The sequence below is a fragment of the Idiotropiscis lumnitzeri genome, chromosome 3, assembly GCF_059441095.1.
Source record: "Idiotropiscis lumnitzeri isolate Australia: NSW breed Sydney's pygmy pipehorse chromosome 3, RoL_Ilum_1.0, whole genome shotgun sequence".
In the NCBI taxonomy this organism is placed as follows: domain Eukaryota; kingdom Metazoa; phylum Chordata; class Actinopteri; order Syngnathiformes; family Syngnathidae; genus Idiotropiscis; species Idiotropiscis lumnitzeri.
Genome location: NC_142393.1, coordinates 19,076,221 through 19,095,916, shown reverse-complemented (window position 1 = coordinate 19,095,916; position 19,696 = coordinate 19,076,221). Strand labels below are relative to the sequence as shown.

The 19,696-nt window shown below is 41.0% G+C and overlaps 1 protein-coding gene across 7 annotated transcripts in view; it reads left to right on the top strand.

Annotated features, from left to right (window-relative positions):
• Positions 1 to 6,239: 6,239 nt before the first annotated feature.
• Positions 6,240 to 19,696, top strand: part of LOC148340228 (band 4.1-like protein 1) — a 41,564-nt gene continuing 28,107 nt past the window's right edge. For 4 of the 7 annotated variants that reach the window (XM_088290538.1, XM_088290541.1, XM_088290539.1 and 1 more), the window contains exons 1-3: positions 6,240 to 6,456; positions 18,870 to 18,958; positions 19,152 to 19,301. In XM_088290538.1, the coding sequence (XP_088146664.1) occupies positions 18,887 to 18,958; positions 19,152 to 19,301 (222 nt within the window). In that variant the 5' untranslated portion in view covers positions 6,240 to 6,456; positions 18,870 to 18,886. The remainder of the gene's footprint in view (positions 6,457 to 18,869; positions 18,959 to 19,151; positions 19,302 to 19,696) is intronic. The other 3 variants (XM_088290543.1, XM_088290542.1, XM_088290540.1) reach the window with 2 other exon arrangements.

Sequence of the window (19,696 nt, the reverse complement as noted above, 5' to 3'; positions counted from 1 at the left end):
AATGGGCCTTACATTCCTCTGAGTCATTTGAGTTTGAACTCTTCTGGGACACTACTTGAAAAGAAGCGATTACATTCCTCCCCTGGATTCATGTTACATAATGAAGCCAAGCGCTTGGGTGGATCCTTTGTAGTTTTTTTTCTGTGCATCAAATGTAAGGTGACTATGTCCCGCAGCTATGTTTCCTGATATATGTCATAATAGTGTTTTGGGTTCAATGATTTCATCTGCCGAGAGCATTAATCCTATCCCGTGGACCAAGCATGGGCAACTGGAGACATATATACACACACACACACACGCGCATGCACACCCCCACACACTCAGACAGATATATATATATATTAATTTGATATAACATATACATATTTTATATCTATTATTATATTTATTATTTATTAATATAGTAATATACTTTATTCATTTTTATTTGTGTTTTGTTGGTGCCAGAACAAAATGTAACAAATGTTCAATAGATTTGATAGGTATCATTGCAAAGCCTTTGTGATGAAAATTTTTCTTTGAACATCTGCATTTACAAAATATGTTGTGTCAACCTAAATTTACTTCTCTTAAAATGCCGACCTTTATTTTTTTTGGTATAACAAAATATCAACATTACTCAGGCAAAAGCTGAGATCTTTGCAAAGTAATAATGTCCCCTGCTGTTCAGAAGATGCGTTCAGTTGGTACAGAAGTGAGAAAGTTGTGGGTATGTCTGACCATGATCTTTCCATAAGTTCAGTGGGCAGCTTTTGAGAGGTGCACGGTCTTCACTTCAATACCTAGTGATTTCTGCTTCGATCCTTTTAACGTGGTCTGGAACATCATGAGTGGATGAAACAAAAGTTCCTTCTGGAGGATTCTTCTTCTAAGCAAGTGTTGAAGCACTGGGTTCTGTGCTTCCATCACTCTTCGGCTGTTCAAAAGACCCCAACCCTCCCAAAATAATTTTGTTTGCTTCAATACGTTGGGTTTGGATAGTGGATGTTTTTTTACATACATTGAAAATGCGTTATGAAAATGTAAAAAAATAAAATAAATAAAGAACGCTACCAGGTACTTTGTCCAAATTTAAAATCGTATTTTTGTAACACATGTGGGCGGCACGGTGGTTGACTGGTGAGCACATCCACCTCAGTATTTTCTCCTGAGTCTGTGTGGGTTTTCTCTGGGTACTCCCGTTGCGTCCTACATTCCAAAAACATATGGTTGGCTAATTGGACACCCTAAATTATCCCTAGGTGTGAGTGTGAGAATGGATGGTTGTTCGTCTCTGTGTGCCCTGCGATTGGCTGGGACCAGTTCAGTGTGTACTCCACCTATATTGCCCAAAGTTAGCTGGGATGGGCTCCAGCATGTCCGGGTTTTTGCGAGAAGGAGCGGCTCAGATAATGGATGGATGTACATCTGGTTAGGAAGTTCGTGGTCTTATGTGGCCCTCCAGCTGATGAAAAATCAAGGCCTACATTTAAGTTGCCCGTCCCTGCTGAAGACCATTTGGTTTCCTTCACCAGGACAAAGATTTGGCACTGCAAAAGGGAAAACTTTGTTTGCTTATTTTTGATGACAGGAGACAAGTGAATTTACAACAAACACAAGTTTATCTACTAATTTCCTCTAAAGAGCCCTAATCTAACAGTGTGATGGTGGTGGCGTGTGACTGCCACCATGTGGACACATTTCTTCAAAAGTGACCCCACTCCTGTTTGATCTGGCAACAATTAAACGATATTGATGAATCATGGAGCTGTTGCCAAATGCATGCTTCACGAGTTAGTCAATCCACACAGGAGTGGTGAAAACAAACACTTCCAGTAGCAGTGAGTTACGTTTCAAAACGCTTACTAATATGATGGTATAGTAAAATCACTTTGGAACTGTCAGCCTCATCCACTGAAGCATGAACAGGAAGTGATTTGGGCTCAAACTTTGCCAGATGGCATTCCTTTGTTAAAGCCTTTTGGTGATTTCCCCCCAAAAAAAGAAAAGTTATGAAGCTGATATAGAAACAAGAAACATTTGTATTATCGATCGATCAAATTCAATAAAATTTAAAAAAAAAAAAAAAGGATCATGGAAGAAACAAAACCCTTGAATGTTGGTAGTTATCAAAGTCAAGTGAGTAATTGATGGGAAAAAAAATGTCCAAAATAAATTTGAATAGAATGGCTGTTTTTGTTGTCCAAAAAATGAAAAAAAAAAGCAATATTTGGTTAGTCTGCTTTAAAATATTTATTCAGTAAAGAATTGTCCGCATCTAACACTTAATATTTTATATTTGTGCAGAAAAAAAACATGTGCAGTCGCAACCTCAAAGCATAACTTTGAGACAAAGCACAGGACTAACATTTTGCAGCTAATTTTCTCATATACGTGGTTCTCAGAAAGTGTGGCCTAACTGAATGGTCACACGTTGGCTCAGTCTTTATTTTCTTCCCATTATTACCAGTCAACAGATTTCGCTGCCAACAATATTGCAGACATCCAGCAAAGATAAAACAAACAAGTGACTGTCGTTTGTGTTGGAATGTATTTTGAGTCGCGGCCGCTTTGTCTTCATGACATGCCCACACACCCATGGAATTAAGAGTGCTTTCTACCCTTAAAAAGCATCAGCTTCAAAATCAGTTACCAATAAACTGGCATTATATCCCACATTTTCCGTATTTTGATAATAGATTGCCAGAAAAATAGTTATACTCGTTATTCTATTGTTTTCATAAGTTGGTATTTATGATCTATAACTGTTTTTTTTCCCACCAGAATGCTTTTAGTAAGTTGAATTAGAAGTTTAGTAGTTTTGCAGCAAAATACAAGTAAACTTTTTTTTTTTTCGTGTCAAGTTGGGGGTCTTTTTAATGGGTCATGCATGGCCAATAAAATAGATTTTTTTTTTCACGCTCGTTGCATGCAATGTTTCTTGTGTTGCGCATTCAAGTCACCAGGATTTTAACGGAGCACAATCTCACTGCAGGCATTACATATTTTGTGAACAAACGCTGATCATTAGAAGTACCGTGCTTACAAAGCAATGCTTACATAAATGACGGCCATTGTTCACCGCCACCACCTAAAGTTCATTTTCAATGTACAATTTGTCAATAGTATACCAGTTTTTCAACTGATAATTTTTTTGTCTGAAGCTGTTCAACTTTTAAAAAAGTTAATTAATTGTGCTCAGGCACCAAGCGCTCCGAAATAAAGCAATTGAGTACCACAACATTCAACAATTTTTGTGAATGAAAGGAAGCGTGAACTATATTTATTCGTAGCGTAAGGCAGACAGGCTAGATTTAAAGTATATATATCATTTTGACTGGGCAGCTCGCTGGTTAACTGGTAAGCACAACTGCATGACAGTGTAGGGGTTGTGGGTTCAGATCCGGGATCCGGCCTTCCTGAGTGGAGTGGTTTCCTCCCGTATTCCAAAAACATGCATGGCAGGTTGATTGGACACTTTCAATAGTCTGATTGTGAGCACGAGTGGTTGTTTGACTTTGTGTGTCCTGCGATTGCTTGGAAACCAGTCCAGGGTGTACGCCGGCTTCTGCCCATAGACAGCCGGAATAGGCTCCAGCAAGCAATTGACCCTGGTGAAGATAAGCAGCTCAGATAATGGGTGGATGTGCAACCAGCAATCCTATAGATATCATATTACAATGTTATTTTTTTTCCACAATATATTTTTGTAACAGTTTCTAGTTGTATTTCTAACAAACCAGTGACACATTTGCATCGAAATAGGATCAAGATAGACCCTCGATTAAACCAGCCTATTATTTCCTGGGGCGTTAATGTCTTATATGCAAATGACCCACTGCTCACTCCCACAACTGCGAACGTGCTGACACCAGTCTTAAACCCTCTGGCTACAACTCCTCCAAAAAAAGTGAAAGAAATTAGAGGGACTCGAGTAACCTTCACTGGTATAAGTGGCAACTTTTGGAGACTCGGCCGACTCCATCCCAGCTGCAGTAAGAGCATATTCGTCCATGCAAACAGAGTCACTCTTGTTATCATAGTAAACATGCAAAAAACAACAAACTGAGATGCCATTTGCAGATATGTAGATGTTTTTGACACTACCACTCAGTAAACATAATCGCTTCTGTTTAACGCTAAATGTAGCTTATATCTGCAAACATAATGCCTGATTCTTTAGGATTGGTTAAAAATGCTTTGTTCATTTTATACAAATCAGCTGTGGAACAGTCACAACGGTGAATATTATGTGTAGTTCATATTAAAATAATTGCATGTGTTTCGTTCATTTATGCAATATATTTAAGATACATAAGATTTTGGTCGCTACGTGAGGATATCACCTGGAGAAGGCGGGGGGCACGGTGAGGATCATGTTCTTTGATTTCTCAAGTGCTTTCAACACCATCCAGCCCGCCTTATTGGGAGACAAGCTGGAGCAGGCGGGAGTGGCCCACCACCTCATCACATGGATTCACAACTACCTCACAAACCGGCCACAGTACGTGAGAACACAGGACTGTGTGTCTGACGTGCTCCTCTGCAGCACGGGAGCGCCGCAGGGAACTGTGCTGGCTCCCTTCCTGTTCACCCTCTACACCTCGGACTACAAATACAATTCCACAACCTGTCACCTGCAGAAGTTCTCTGATGACTCTGCGATTGTCGGCCTCATCACTGACGATGACGATCGGGAGTACAGAGGGGTTACGCAGGGGTTCGTGGACTGGTGTCAGCAGAACCGCCTCCAAATCAACGCTGGGAAATCCAAAGAGCTGGTGGTGGATTTCCGCAAGCGTCTGCACTCTCCACCTGCACCAGTAAATATCCAGGGAACAGACGTTGAGAGGGTCTCAACTTACAAGTACCTGGGTGTTCATCTGAACAATAAACTGGACTGGAGCGACAACACAGACGCTCTCTATAGGAAGGGTCAGAGCAGACTCTTCCTACTCAGGCGGCTGAGGTCCTTTGGCGTTCGGGGAACACTCCTCAGGAACTTCTATGACTCGGTGGTTTCATCAGTCATCTTCTATGGAGTGGTCTCCTGGGCAGGAGGCATCTCGGGCCGAGACAAAAAGAGACTGGACAAACTGGTGAGGAGGGCCAGCTCTGTCCTGGGCTGCTCCCTGGACTCTGTGGACTCAGTGGGGGGCAGAAGGATGACGGCAAAACTGTCATCAATGCTGGACAAACCAGCCCACCCATTCAATGACACTCTGAGAACACTTTACAGCTCCTTCAGTGACAGACTTTTACACCCTCGCTGTACCAAAGAGAGATTTCGCCGCTCCTTCCTGCCGACTGCTGTCAGACTTTTTAACAAGAACATTGGGTCAGGCCTACAAACGGGAGGACATTAGTGCAATTGTGCAGTCCTAGGATGCAATATTAACTACTACTGTACTTTCAGCCAAGGGTGTACTTAAATATTGACCAATGATGTATTTTGTTTACCATTACAGTATTCTTATTACAATACTTCTATCACTGTAGTATTTCTACCACTGCAGGATGTTCACTATTACAGTACTTTTATCATTGCAGTACTTTTATCATTGCAGTATTTTTCTATCATTGCGGTACTTTTACTATTACAGTACTTTTACCATTGCAGTACTTTTACCATTGCAGTACTTTCATCATTGCAGTATTTTTCTATCGTTGCAGTACTTTTACTATTACAGTACTTTTACCATTGCAGTATTTTCTATCATGCAGTACTTTTCTATCATTTCAGTACTCTTACCATTACAGTACTTTTATCATTGCAATATTTTTATGATTGCAGTATTTTCAATCATTCAGTAGTTTTTATCATTACAGCGTTTCCCCCTCCGTATAATGGACAAACATTAGGAGTGTTTCCTTACACTTAAATACCTTTATACTGTGTATATTTGCATGCTTTTTCTGAATGTCTGCTGCTAATGTTATACATTTACGGCTACATTACGCCGCCGACTCTGTGTGATCTATATCTTTGCTGCTGTAACACCTCAAATTTCCCCATTGTGGGACTAATAAAGGACATCTTATCTTATATGTGTTTAAATTTCCCTATTAAAAAATAATAAAATCAAAAATATATTTTACAATTTGTATACATGTTTTGTTTGTTGCTATGGATATTATATTTCCAGCATTTGGGCGCGAAATGTAAAACTAGTCCGGTAAAAAAAAAAAAAAAAAGTAAAGGTGACAAGACGACGAGATGCTGCGTGGCAAATGCTGAGTGGCGCTCACGCACATCACGCACGACGTTAGGAGTTCCCCGCTCCTCCTCCCCCTCCTCGGTTCGGCGAAACCTTTCTCGCCGGCTCGTGGTTGCTTGCTGTCCCCGCCTGCAGGGCATCATCTCCCCCGGGCAGAAGAAGGCGCTGTACCGGGCGGCATTCTGCATACTCGCCGCTATCTCCATGTTCCGCATCCGGCACTGACGCTTGGCACCCGAACCTGGCACCACCACAGGTACGACTTGCGAGCTGACTGCATTTGTTTTGTGCGCTAGCTGAACAGGTGCACGCCGCGTTTGGCCGCCTCCAAATGGCATTTCAGGGCCAGCTGCAGCCCTGGTTTGCACAGGCACCGCTTTGTCTCCCTTGCAAAGGGACAGAGGGCGTTGACACGTTTAATGCGCCCACTATGTTGTGCATCACGGCGTTGATGTAACCAGCACATCTTTATATTTCATGCATATTAGGCCCAGTGTGCAGAAGCCGCATGTCAGCAGGTGCACCTTTCTAATCGTAGCATCTCTGCTCTCCTCCATCTCCATCACCTTGCCGCGATGAATCATTTATTTCTCTACCGTGCCCCTTTAGACTTTGAAGCCGAAGATGATCATGTAATGAGCTCATTGAAGATGGTGTGTGTGTATTTTCGCGGGTGTGGCAGAGGGGGCTGACGTGGGCGCCTCACAGGCATCAGGAGGTCTGTGCACGCTGTGCATTGTGTGCAAGTGGAAGCCGGAGAAGTGGTGGGCAGCTGAAGCAACACGTTTATTGCAGATAAAAGGTGAACAGTGTCTGAAATGGAAGCAAGCTGAAAATACATTTGTAGTACATTTGTGTTGAATGTTGTAGTTATAGACTAGATTTCATTGTTTCCCACTTTACGTATGGACCCAGGGCTTATAATTTTGCATTAGAAAAATCTCACGGCATGACACCACCAAAGAAAAATATAGTGGCCGGTATATTGTAATAATGATATTGACTCAATTTGCTCACAAATCTATTTAATGGACACCGGGCAATATAATTCACTCATCTGTCAAATATATATAAAAATACAAAGTTGAACAATGGAAGGGCATGCTGTTAATTGCGTCTTTACTGTCACATAATGTACCAGATCAAATTTAGCTTATGGACCGCCTCTGATAAATATAGGTTTCAGATGACTATTTTAGCTAAATCAATTCAAACAAGCACTGTAAGCCTTTTGGTGCCCGCACATTGCATCAAGGATTATAATTTTTTTCTAGTGACCCTCGGTCGTTCGCTACTTTTCCAAATGCATGGTGAGGTACATTAAGGACACTATATACTCTAGGGCATAAATTACATTCACTGTAAATTTGAACAGCACTAAAAAAAATAGCAAACTTATGATAAAGTGCAGAGAGTAAATCCAAACACAACGTGAATGAATATCATTCATTATTAACAGTATGAAAATATTACTGAAGATATTTTGAGCAAATTGGATATTTTTGAAGTGTTTATCACATCGATAGTGCATAATAATCACTACCCAAGAAGTAGCTCTCACTTTCAAAAAGGTTGATGACCCCTAAGGTTAATTGTACATTCTGCTATCTAGTGGAGAGCACTTAAGTGTTCTGCTTGCGAAAATACATCACTGGCATATATAAATGACATAAGATACTCTATTTGTAGTAAATAGGTGATTTTTTTTTCTTTTTTATGCACTTTTAGTGAAAATGGAATAAGATCATTTCCCCAGAGCAATCCTGATGATCTCGCGTGGCACAGAAACATGTTAATCACAATTGTTGGGACTCACTGGTTTATAGTTAAGCAACACATTTGAGTGGAGTTTATTTCGATACTGTAATGCAATCAACTCCGTACATTTGTGTTGAATGATATTGTGAGAGACTGCAGTTCTATTCTAGATGGAATTCTGTTTTATTTCTAAATTCTATTGCAAGAGCAATTTCCTCGTTATCCAAAGGTAGTTTTTATCATTTTCATTTGCATAGTACCCTTCCGTCCTAACTCCTAAAAAAACAACTGTGCACGACGAGGCTAACGCCAGAGGTTTCATAATTCAAATAATTAAATTAAAATAATTAAAACTCATTCGATGGCTAATTTCCTTTTCACATTGACTGACTGTAATTTCTGGACTGCAAAACACAACTGAATAAAAGCCACAATAGCTAAATTAACCATAAAAAGGGATTTATACCTTGGCCGCTTTGGACAAGCCGCGGGTCTTCACGGGATATTATCTATATTGTGGCGCCCACGAAGAAGTCAGAGACAATTGCACTTTTATTATTGTAAGCAACAGAACACGTTTTCAGTGACTTACAGTCCTACAATAACAAGATGTACGAAAGTCATTAGTCAACACGTCAGTCGTGATCACGGTGTCACATCAAAACTAAAATTATTTTATAACACAACAGCAAACTGAATAGCATACTGGCTTACTACTTTAATTGACACAAAATGTGCACTTAAAATGCTATTATTCACATCCTTAGTGCCGCAAAGCATGCTGGGAGCATGCTGTACCGGAACCTTTATCAGACTCTTGTCACATGAGGCAAAGTCACAGAGAGATGAGCTCAGACCGCTGTTGCACTGTAGCGATGGCTGTATTTATTGAACTTTATCCCTTTGCGCAAATAAAAGCCAACTTTAGATGCTTATTATGACTCTCAATTGCTTCTTCCCTCGTGCGAGAGAGAGAGGGAGACAGAGAGAATTCTTTGCACAAGATACAGACGGACAAAAACCCATTTCCGGCCTTGCTTAGTCCGTCCTTTGGGTGTTGGTCCGACTTATACCGATAATTAATTTCCTCTTAGCCATTTTCTGAGTTTTTAACTCAATAATACTTGAATACTCTCATTTTAAAAATACACATTGTATATCAAAAATAACTTTCTCTTTAGTTTGACACTTCTTTACCTTGAGCAGCTATCTGTTATCAACTGGAATCTGCATTTCTTTGCAGTCATGCTGGCAGTAGAAGCAAATCAAATGGCAAATAGATTTGGAGGAAGAGACATTACTAAAAATAAAATGAAAACATAAATCTAAGTATAGCCATCAAAGCCTCTATTTCCTGTAGGACAACATTAGAGAATTGTGCGATCCAACAAGTTTTTTATCAACACCTCACTTCTATTGCACTATCAAAGTCACAAGTGTGTGTTTGTCGGTTTTTGCTCATTGTGTGCACACTGTAGATGTTCTTGTGGCCAGCGGTCATGCCAAAAGCACCAAGCAGCCCGTCTCAGACTCTGATTACATAGAGGCCAAGTTAGGAAGTGGGCAAATTAGATCCACAGTCCATCCATCTGTCCATTCGTGCATCAACGACTCTCATTCTCAAATCATCTCCTCCCATCCGAGGCTGTCTGGTGTGCATTTTAGTAACGAATCGCTCGCAAAATGTTCTTCAGACATTCTGTTTAGTTTTTGGAAACGGAAACAGAACTCAGTTGCTTTATTTAAAGGCTGTAGGCTAAGGCTTAATTTACAATATTGCAATTGTGTTCTGTAGGAGTCTCATATCATGACAGGAAAAATGCCTCGGACTCCCGAGTTAAAACACGGTTAACCAGCAGCTGTAGATGTAGACATGCAGTCACTCTGTCAATATAACCTTGGGTCAGTGCGATCTCTGAGAACCGCGCCAATGGTAACACTTAGGTCACATGCAGCTGCGTGCAGCATTCATGAACAATTTCCCCGTGGAGTCGTATTGAAGAATCGTCCTTTGATTGATTCATAGCAGCAAACTGTTGCGGAACCAAGTGGTGTGGCCGCAGCCAACCACAAGATGAACATGTGGAATAGAAGTGACAGCACCTTTTAAAAGGTGCATTAAATGTTGGAGCATGTAATGAACTGTCTTCTCTTCCCCCCACATGGATAAACGGCCAAACCTACGCGTGACATTGAGTGTTCTGGTGTATCTCTCTTGTGACACACCTTTAAAGTTATGACTTTACGGTAATCCCTCGGTTTTGACTGATGAGCATTGAGTCAAAGGGCTCTATTTCCACATGTGTCTTGATTTTCGTGCCTGCGCAAGCTCAGTTTAGCGTGTTTAGGAATTTGGCAGACCATGCTGCCTAGAGTGGTTTTTTTTTTCACCTCCACAGCACACCTGACAATTTGGCTGGCTGAAAGTACACAAAATTTATGACCATCTTGAGTTGTGGTGCTGGTGCTGTTAGGCGAATTTGTTTGGTGAATATAAGATAAGATAAGATAAGATAAGATGTCCTTTATTAGTCCCACAATGGGGAAATTTGAGGTGTTACAGCAGCAAAGATATAGATATGATCACAATGCAGGCAGATAGATTCCGAGCACCATGCGCAGTATGTGTTCTGGTGGATCTCATTGTGGTTCATTCATAAATTTGACAACAGCTGTCTGCGACACAGCTATGGGTGGTGGATTGGAATTTGGAATAGGATTCACACACACACATACAGGCTGGAAGGAGGTCTCAAAGTGCTCACTTCACAGCAGTGAGCTGTGAGCGCCCTGCACTGTTTTATACCATACACCCGTGGGGGTGTTGTTGCAGTTCCTCATCAACATACTTTTCACGCTTGGATCTTCTGCATGGGCTCCAGCGAGTCGTTTTCGGCTTCCCCACTGTCAAGTCTGTGTGCCTCTACCGCGCCGAATCTTTAATGCGAATAAGAGTCGCCACTTCAATTGGCAACTCGGATGTGTGAAGCCTCATTTTGGATCCTTGGTCATATTTTTTATCATCCCAATTTTTGTCAGGGTTGATCTTTGATTTGTCAAATTTTGAAGCGATATATTTTCACTTTAGAGGAACTTTAACAATTAGTTGTGAGGTTGTTGTTTGCACTGGTGTACAGCTGAAGTGCTTTTGTTACAAGTGAGCCATATTTTTATGAAACTAACAAGAGCAAGAGTGAAAGTTGCCATTTTGTTCTGACCTTTCCTGTTAATATATCCACCCACATAGAACACTAAAATAAGTATTCTTGGGTCTCCTACTATCATCCAAATTGCTGCAGCATCCAAATGGTGTTATTTGAAGGTCAAATAACTGCATGATTTTGTCACGTGTCAGCGTGATGGCTGATGACACGCGTAAAACTGTCGTCGACCCTCTTCCACCCACTGCCTCGGTCTCCACCACTTCTGTATTCGCACTTCTACAGGAGCTGTCACTGCCTTCACTATAGCACCAGGCGACGCTTCACCTCTCAAGTGTGTCAACAGGCAAAATAGTGCCTGGAGGCTGTTCTCTTGTGTTTTCTTCTCTTCTTTATCTTATTTTGATATGCTTGGCAGAAGATATTAGCCTGGAGTTTCCACAGCAACTGCATATTAAAAAGGCCCGCCTGATGACTTTGTTGTGTTCATTATCATAAAAGTTAACATTTTCCCTTTTGCCAGCCAAACAAATGGGACATAGGGAATGACATCTGCTATGGAGATTTCTCAGATGGATGGAGCGAGGATGAAGATGACGCGGTCTTGAAATCGGTCTGACTATCACAAATGTGATGAATTGTTATTCAATTAATAATATGTTCATGGCTGAATCACATCTTGCGCAACAATTTGACCGGATAATTATGAGTTTGCAAGGTAACTTCATTTGGAGAAGAACCAATGCCAAGATGTCTGAGGTTCTGAGCTGATACACTTATTATCGAGACGATCGAGGCGACCGTATTGAGTCCAATATTAAGTGAAATGTGACAAAAGTGATGTTGCCAGTGGAAGAATTTTATCAGAATGAGACAAGCACAGCTTCGGCATTCTTAATATTTATTTTGATCTGATTTGAATGGATGGAGGTGCGTCTGATCACCTTGCAGGTTCTTTTTCATTTTTGCATTCACCATTGCTAACAGTTTCTGATTTCTCTTCACCAGATGTGCTTTTTTTTAATTTGTGAGGGTGGCATGTGAAGTTAAACATAATCTAATTGCTGTTGTTACATTATTGTGCTTCATTTGTTCTTAAGAATAATTGGAGGAGAGTCAAAATACACCTAAAACAAAAAAACACTTCATAAAGTTTATCCTGATGTCGATTCTTTGTAAGTTTATATTCAATTTGTTATGACTTCAAATTGAATTGTAACAGTTGCTGTTTGCAAAAAAGTAGAGTCTACGTCCTTTTTGCACTGGACTGCACATCCGTTGATTGCCGTTGACTCACCAAAATGCTTTGCGCGGAAGTGCTGGTGTTGCATGAGGTAGGTGCCATTGTATAATAAATTGTACAGTAAATATTCAAATACATCAAGATGAGACAGCTGGGAAGCACGCATAGAGATGACTGACTGGCAAAAAAGGGGATACTAGGGAGGGATACGACGGTAGGGAAAACCGGAATGCTGCTAGAGAATCAGAATATAAAGCACACAAAAAAGGGAAATGTATTTAAATCACAGTCAACAGTCTGTCCAGTTCATCCCCAAAAGAAGACTATTAACTGACTCCATGTGTTCACCCCCCCTTGTGTGAAGGCTTCCATGACTACTATTTTTCTACTACTTGATCCACAGCGCACAGCTTCCTCCTAGTTGCGTTCTCCCAGGGAGGATGATGTTGCAGCCTCACTGCTTCAGTAGATGAATCATTTATCTCTGTTGCTTTGGGATGTGAATTGCAGCAGACTGAAGCTGTGCTATGCAATCTGTCTCCAACAATGCATAGTGCCAAGAGTCGGAAGCAAATGTGTGTGTGTGTGTTTCTCCCTTGGACAAGGACATCTTGCCACTCCCTTTCACCCAACCCCCACCACGGTCTTGTATTGGTTTCCCAAAGCCACTCTCAGCCCAGTTAGAATTGATGGCTAGGCTGCACTGATAGCGCTGATTGCAAAATTAAAAGATTGGAGGAAGAGCATGATGCCAGGATGGCCGAGTGGTCTAAGGCGCCGCGTTCAGGACCCAGTCTCCCCAGGAGGCCTGGGTTCGAATCTCGAATTTCCCCATTGTGGGACTAATAAAGGGAATATTATTATTATTATTATTATTATTATTATGACAAGGCATAATGTTTCTTTATGTAGTGTATTTTATTGATATCACTATTACTGAAAGGTGTGGCAAAACTCGCTGCTGTCTGTAGATTGGTTCAAAATAGGAATCGAAAATATAAGCACTTCACCGTGGACAGGGCTAAATAATCTTATGCACCTCGGGCAGCGTTGCAAAATCATAGATCAGATGCTTGTCTTTTTTGTCTTTTCTTCTTTTCAATGATATAGACATCATTCACTTTCTGTGTTTAAATCCGACTCAAAGCCGTGATCCGATCCAAACCGTCATTTTACTGGCTCGCTTGCACAATGACTGATAGGCTCCACACTCCTGTCCCTTGCGCGGCAGTCTCACGAGTCGAGTGTGTGTCAGAAAAAGGGTTGAAAACAGTTCAACCAATAAATGCTGGTGTGGCTCCAAAAGGGTCCAAAGAGAACCTAGACTGATGATGATGTCACATGTTAATATTGCACGTTCAGAGCAGCAAGCTAACAGTAGCGTTAGCGCTTCTGATTCACTTGTTGCTAGCAATAATTGCACAGAACAAGAATGACCAGACTGCTGATCAAATGACCAAATAAGGTGTTTATTAACATATTATTACCTATTAATGAATTAACATAATGATCTGCTACCCACCGCCTAATTTATCTGACAAGAGTTGAATATGGGAGTACCACTTAACATTTAAAGCACTGGGTAAATGCTAACCAGTTCAGCATGTAGTGTAATAAACCAAATGTGGTTGCAGTTAAAGCAAATAACAGATACCCAGTGGCCCAATGTTATATTTTTCATCAGCGAAAATAAAAAAAAAAAACAAATGGTGTGAATGTTTGTTTGTGCCATGTGATTGGCTGGTGACCATTCTCGTACTCCGCCGCTCATTTATTGTCAGCTGTGATAGCCTCCAGCTCAAGTCTAATGAGGAAAAGCGCTATAGAAAAAAATGACTGAGTTGAATGGACTTCAGGTTCTTGATTGGCTGGTTGTAGTGATGCTTCATACTGTCGTTAATATGACCCTGGAGAAAAAAAAATGAGTGGATCGATTTCTAGAGAGGTGAATTTTTCCCTGCTCACCTTTGATAAATCTGTCTTTCAGGATGCTCGAGTGGCTCGCCAAATACACAAAGGAGTGTTTATCACAACAGCCTGTATTTATTGACTTTCTTTTCCTCAGTCATTCCTTGCTCCTTTCTCCAGGTGACAATTGCAGTAAGAGGAGCACTATAAATAGAACATCAATGCTAACCTTTTCCGCGTGGGAACATTTAAGAAAACGCAGCTTGATTTTCATGAACAAGTCAAAATACACCACCATAGTCGACACAATAAAATTACATCTGAAATGAGCACTTTTGAATCAAGGCACACAAATCAATAGTAACTCTCTATATTGATGTCAGGAGACAGTGGCCACTGGTTCCTGCACGCTGATTACATCTAATGATGAGAACAAATTGTTGCAAGTCAAAGCCTATTTAGTGTGGGATTAACCTCGGAAATTATTGTAAGGCTGCCGCGGTGTTCATTGCACGCTCTGCAAGCGTTGCTTTCAGTGTTTCAGACCATTAATCACTCTCACTTTGGTAAATTAATTACAGGAAAAATTCAAATCACACATTTCTACATTCACTTTTTTTCCATCCCCCAATTCATGAGGATTCCTCAATGGAGCCAACTAATACATTTTCTAAGTTTAGGAAATGTTAAAATAATGCAAGATTATTTGATTAATTAATTAACAATACAAAATAAGCCTCAGATGAAAACCATTTTTTTAAATTGAGCCACAACTAATTCAAAGGAGTATGTAATGTAAGTGAAAATAACATGTAACACTTTTGAAGCCTTTTACATCATATAATTGTAACTCATGCTGCCACAATTCACTTTCGGCTTTCGCTCGTACATTTTAATCCTGAAGAAACGTTTATATATTCAAGTGATTACACCCCATCCGCGATAGTTTTGCTTGAAGAAAAAAAAAAGTTATGTTAGAGAATGTCATTAAACTGCACAATCTAATGACCTCCAGTACATTAATTTAACATTTTACCAGTCATAGTCTGGGGAAGATCCCCCATCTCATGAGGTAACATTTTAGAAACAGTTGTCTGATGTATGATGCATTCCAGTTCCACAACACTGTAAACGTTAACCACAACAATAAACCTCCGGGACCTCTCTTAAATACTTTAACAAGTAAATTTTTTCCATTCAGTTCTTGCACAGTTTGAGATATCATTAGATTATGCAGCACGTATGCCTGGAAATATTCTCCTTCAACCACCTTTCATTCTCAGAACAGTGAACGACCGTAACTGGAATGTTGTGCTTGTCGTGGAAACGGTTTCGCTTCACATCTGTGAAGACTTCATCATTTCATGAAACAGGCTAGTCAGGACAAAACAAGCCTGTGGTGTTGGCGGGAAACCCAACAGTAAGTCCCCCAAGTTAGAGACTCGCCCCAAAACCACAATTACAGTATTAGCACTCTTTTGGGATGCAAAACAAAGGTTGTTAATATGTCTTGCAGCAAGGACTGTGCCCATAAGTAGCAATCGTTGTTTGAAAACACCAGGATTAATATTACATTCATGGGAAATGGGCTGCTACGTATGTTGCGCTTTTCTGCCTTCAGTACTCAAAGCGCTTCACACTGTTACCTCATCTACCGACATGCAGTCAGGAGCAACTGGGAAGGAAGGAAGGAAGCTGTGTCATGAGCTGAGAGATGTGAAATAGAACAATCAGCTGAATCAGGATGCAGAATGTGGCGTGCTTATTTTTAAGTTTCCCTTGGCAGGTTTGGAGGGACAATATTCGGTGTCGGGGCTTAAGAACATCCCCATAGCTTCCCTCAGTTATCCAGACAGTCCAAAATGACACACTGTTTATTCATCCAGTCTTTATTTTTTTGGACTTGATTGGTTGAAGAAAAAAAAAACAAAGCACTTGTTGCTGTCAGCACATGCAGAGCAGCCTGCGCTGAAGCAGTGAGTAAAATTCTCAAGTTGTGTGCCCTATGCAAACAGCTGTTATCCTTTTAGGTACCGTCATTTCTTTTGGATATGTCCATAAAGAGGGCTCTACGAAACTTAATCGTAGGGAGATACTATGGAGACCGACATAATGAGCGCAAGCAGGGTAATTTGACTCCCCATTGTCTTTATCGTAAGTGTGCTGCATTTTGGTAAAAGAATCATCTGGGGATAACATGTTTTTTGGGGGGGCACGTTTTGCTTCCTTTGTTGGAAGAGAGTTTGACATATGTTTTCACTTAAGTGAGTTGGGTTTCAGAGTCTTGCAGTTGGACTCACACCAGCCCGTGGCGCTTAGTGTAATGATCCCTGAGCAGATATGACTGAGGTGGAGCGCAAAGCCAAGGTCACTTGGAAGGCCTAACAGAATCCCGAGTGACACTCAACAGGAATTCTCAGTCTGAGTTACTGACAGCAGAACGTGACACTGGCTTCCTCTCGTAACCAAATGCAACGCAGCATCTTGTGGTAATTATCTCCAGAACATATGAAGTTATAATGGCCAGTACCAGTACACTCGAGCTTCGCATCCGCCTTCAATCGGCAGCCCTGGTGTCCGATTCTTATGTTTGCGTAGGGCAGTAACCTACACCAGATAACCGAGAGTCCAGTGGCAATTGCGTTTGGTTCAGTCCACCAAAGCAGATCAACCCGCAGATGAACTGTTATAGAATATCCCAAAACATTTAAGGCTCAAAAGCTGAAAAAATATTTAATATTCGCTTCTGTAATTGTTACATCACATTTTTGGTACCTTTTAATATGGCTGCTAAGGACTTGGGAAAACGGTCAACCTACAGTCGTATAGAGTGTCATATTTGAATAACGTTATGAGTCTTTTTCCCCTCAAAGCATTTTTCTCCCATCAGGGGTCACCACAATGGACCACCTTTGCGGTGCAAAACTTGCTGTTCTGGGCTTGGGGTCAGTACTGGAGATCTTCAGAAGCTTTTTTTGACACTAAATATCTCGCCTTTTGAAATATTCAGTCTTCATGTAATCCAAGTTCACATCAGTCTTCAAATTTGAACCGCAGAAACTACAATCTCAGTGATGTTTATTCATTTGTGTGTGAATGAGGCAACATGGGAAAGCACTTTCAATGCGGTTGATGCGGAAAAGCGCATTGTGAAACCCGCCCGTTTGCAGTTTCCCACGTATCTGGCACATGACACAAGCGCTGTGTGAAAATAAACAATTTTGAGGCATTCTGGGCAGGGCATTTTCTATAGGAGGCCAATGGACTGAAAAGCATCCCGTTTATCTGTCAAGAGCAACATTAGCTCTACCATCAATGTCTTGTGGTGACAAAAGATCTTAAGTAGAAATGGTAAATGTCTGTTTTGAGTATTTGGAAATTCTTGAATTTGAAAGATCCCCTTTTTTCCACACTATTCTTTGTGTTTTTCTGACCTACATCTTTTAAGTACTTCATAAACTTATTTTATTTTATGATTCTTGAACCACAGCGCTCCACACAATGAGAAATCAAAATAGATAGGATAAAAGGTCTTTTGGGCCTTTATCTCCATCTTTCACCTTGAACAGATGATTAGGGAAGTAGAGTCCAGAAGTGGCACAGTCTGAATACCCAAGCCACCAAAATAAAATCATCGATTGGTCTTGAGGAGAGCGGGATCAATCAGTGATTCTACTGCCTCTTAGGGATGGGTTCTATTGAAGTGTTTCTGGCAATTTAAACAGCTCAATCAAAAAAAAAAATGGAAATAAGTCTACCCGAGAAAAGAAATAATTGCTGATAATTCTCACCTGAGTGTGCAATGTTGCACAGAATTGCAAGGCCTCTGTTTCTATCACAATGCAATATTTCTACTTAGTGGATGAATTTGCACTTTGTAGTTCAAAAGACTATTTCCAGCGTTATCTTGGGCGAGTTCAGCTGACATTTGAAGAAAATGTTAAACCTTTGATCCTGTGATCTTTTTATCGCAAAGTCATTGACTGACTTAGGGTTTTATCTCAGATAATTCCTTCCTCTTTACCATGACGCTGAATCTGAATTGCAGCTCTTTTGCCACAGATAGGGTTTGACCATAGTGCAATGGTAACCTTCAAATGACAAGTCTCATCCGTCACCGGCAGATTGCGTTATTGCTTTTATGTCCGTCTCTCCACCTTGCTGTCATTCCCTTCATAACCCCTTTTACTTGTGTTCTATCATTTCTCTTCATAACCGCCCTCCACATCTTCAGATGACTACCTCCTTTCCTCTATCTGGGTTGCCTGCTGCGAGGCTAGGCGGCTGATAAAATTGACGCTGCATAACTTTTTGAGAAGACAGGATGCTGGAACCTGCCCTCTGCACTCCTCTTTCTCTGTTCCAACATCCTTTTGGTCCATGAAAGAAAAGCCTACTGGAGGTGAATGGTAGCTGAGGCTAATGCAGTATGCCAGCATGACTCAATTAATGGTGGGATAGCTACAGAGGGAGAGCGTTTTGTGAAATCACTCAGGACTATACTGCCATATTGGACATTTAGGGCCAGTAATCATCCCAGCCACGTTGTTCCTTTGAGCAAGCGGAATAAGATCCGACTGTGTTTATGTGTGCTTGCAGGTCTTCAATCTATTTCTATGACAACAGAGAAGGCTTTGGCGGAGGAAATGAAAAGTGCAATGGAGGGTGACTGCAAGAGAACTAATCAGGTGGGTGTACTGGGGAGCTAACAGCAGCTCATTTTACGCAGGCCTCGCAATCATTCCACCCACTTCGACGAAGAATCTTTAGATCTGACTACAGTGCTTCAACCCATTGGACGATTAATCACATAACGAGACAAGGAAACGCATCTGAATGAGAATCGTAGGACGAAGAAACATTTTTATTTGGTCTGTCCAGGTTCCAGAGGACCAGCGAGATGCGGACGAAAACTCAGACAAGACTCCAAGCAAGGCTTCCAAATCCCCCCAGAAGAGCAACAAGAGGCCCAAGACTGTCCCTGTTAAAGTCAGCTTGCTTGACGGCTCAGACTACGAGACCGCCGTTGAGGTACATTCTTCTTTTCTGTGGCCAAGGAGCCATTCACATACGAGACTGAAATTACATGCTGAAGTGAGGTAAAAGGGGAACTTTTCAGAGGTAAACTGTCAAATTTTGCCACCTGGGCCATAAATTCATCGATCAGAGTTGACTATTGCAAACGAGACCCACTGGTGAACAACTTTGTTTTTCTGAGTTTTATGGGAATATGTTTGCTTCACATCAGGTCAATATTTAATGACGCGGCAGCTTGATAATCTTCAGATTTGTTTTTCACGACTCCATCATTGTGGCTCCTGCGCTGGTGATGGCAGGCTGCTAAACTGCCTAAACATATTTCTATAATGCTGATTTCAAAATGGGTTACTTTTTTTTTCCTTGCACATCAGGTTTTCATTTACTGT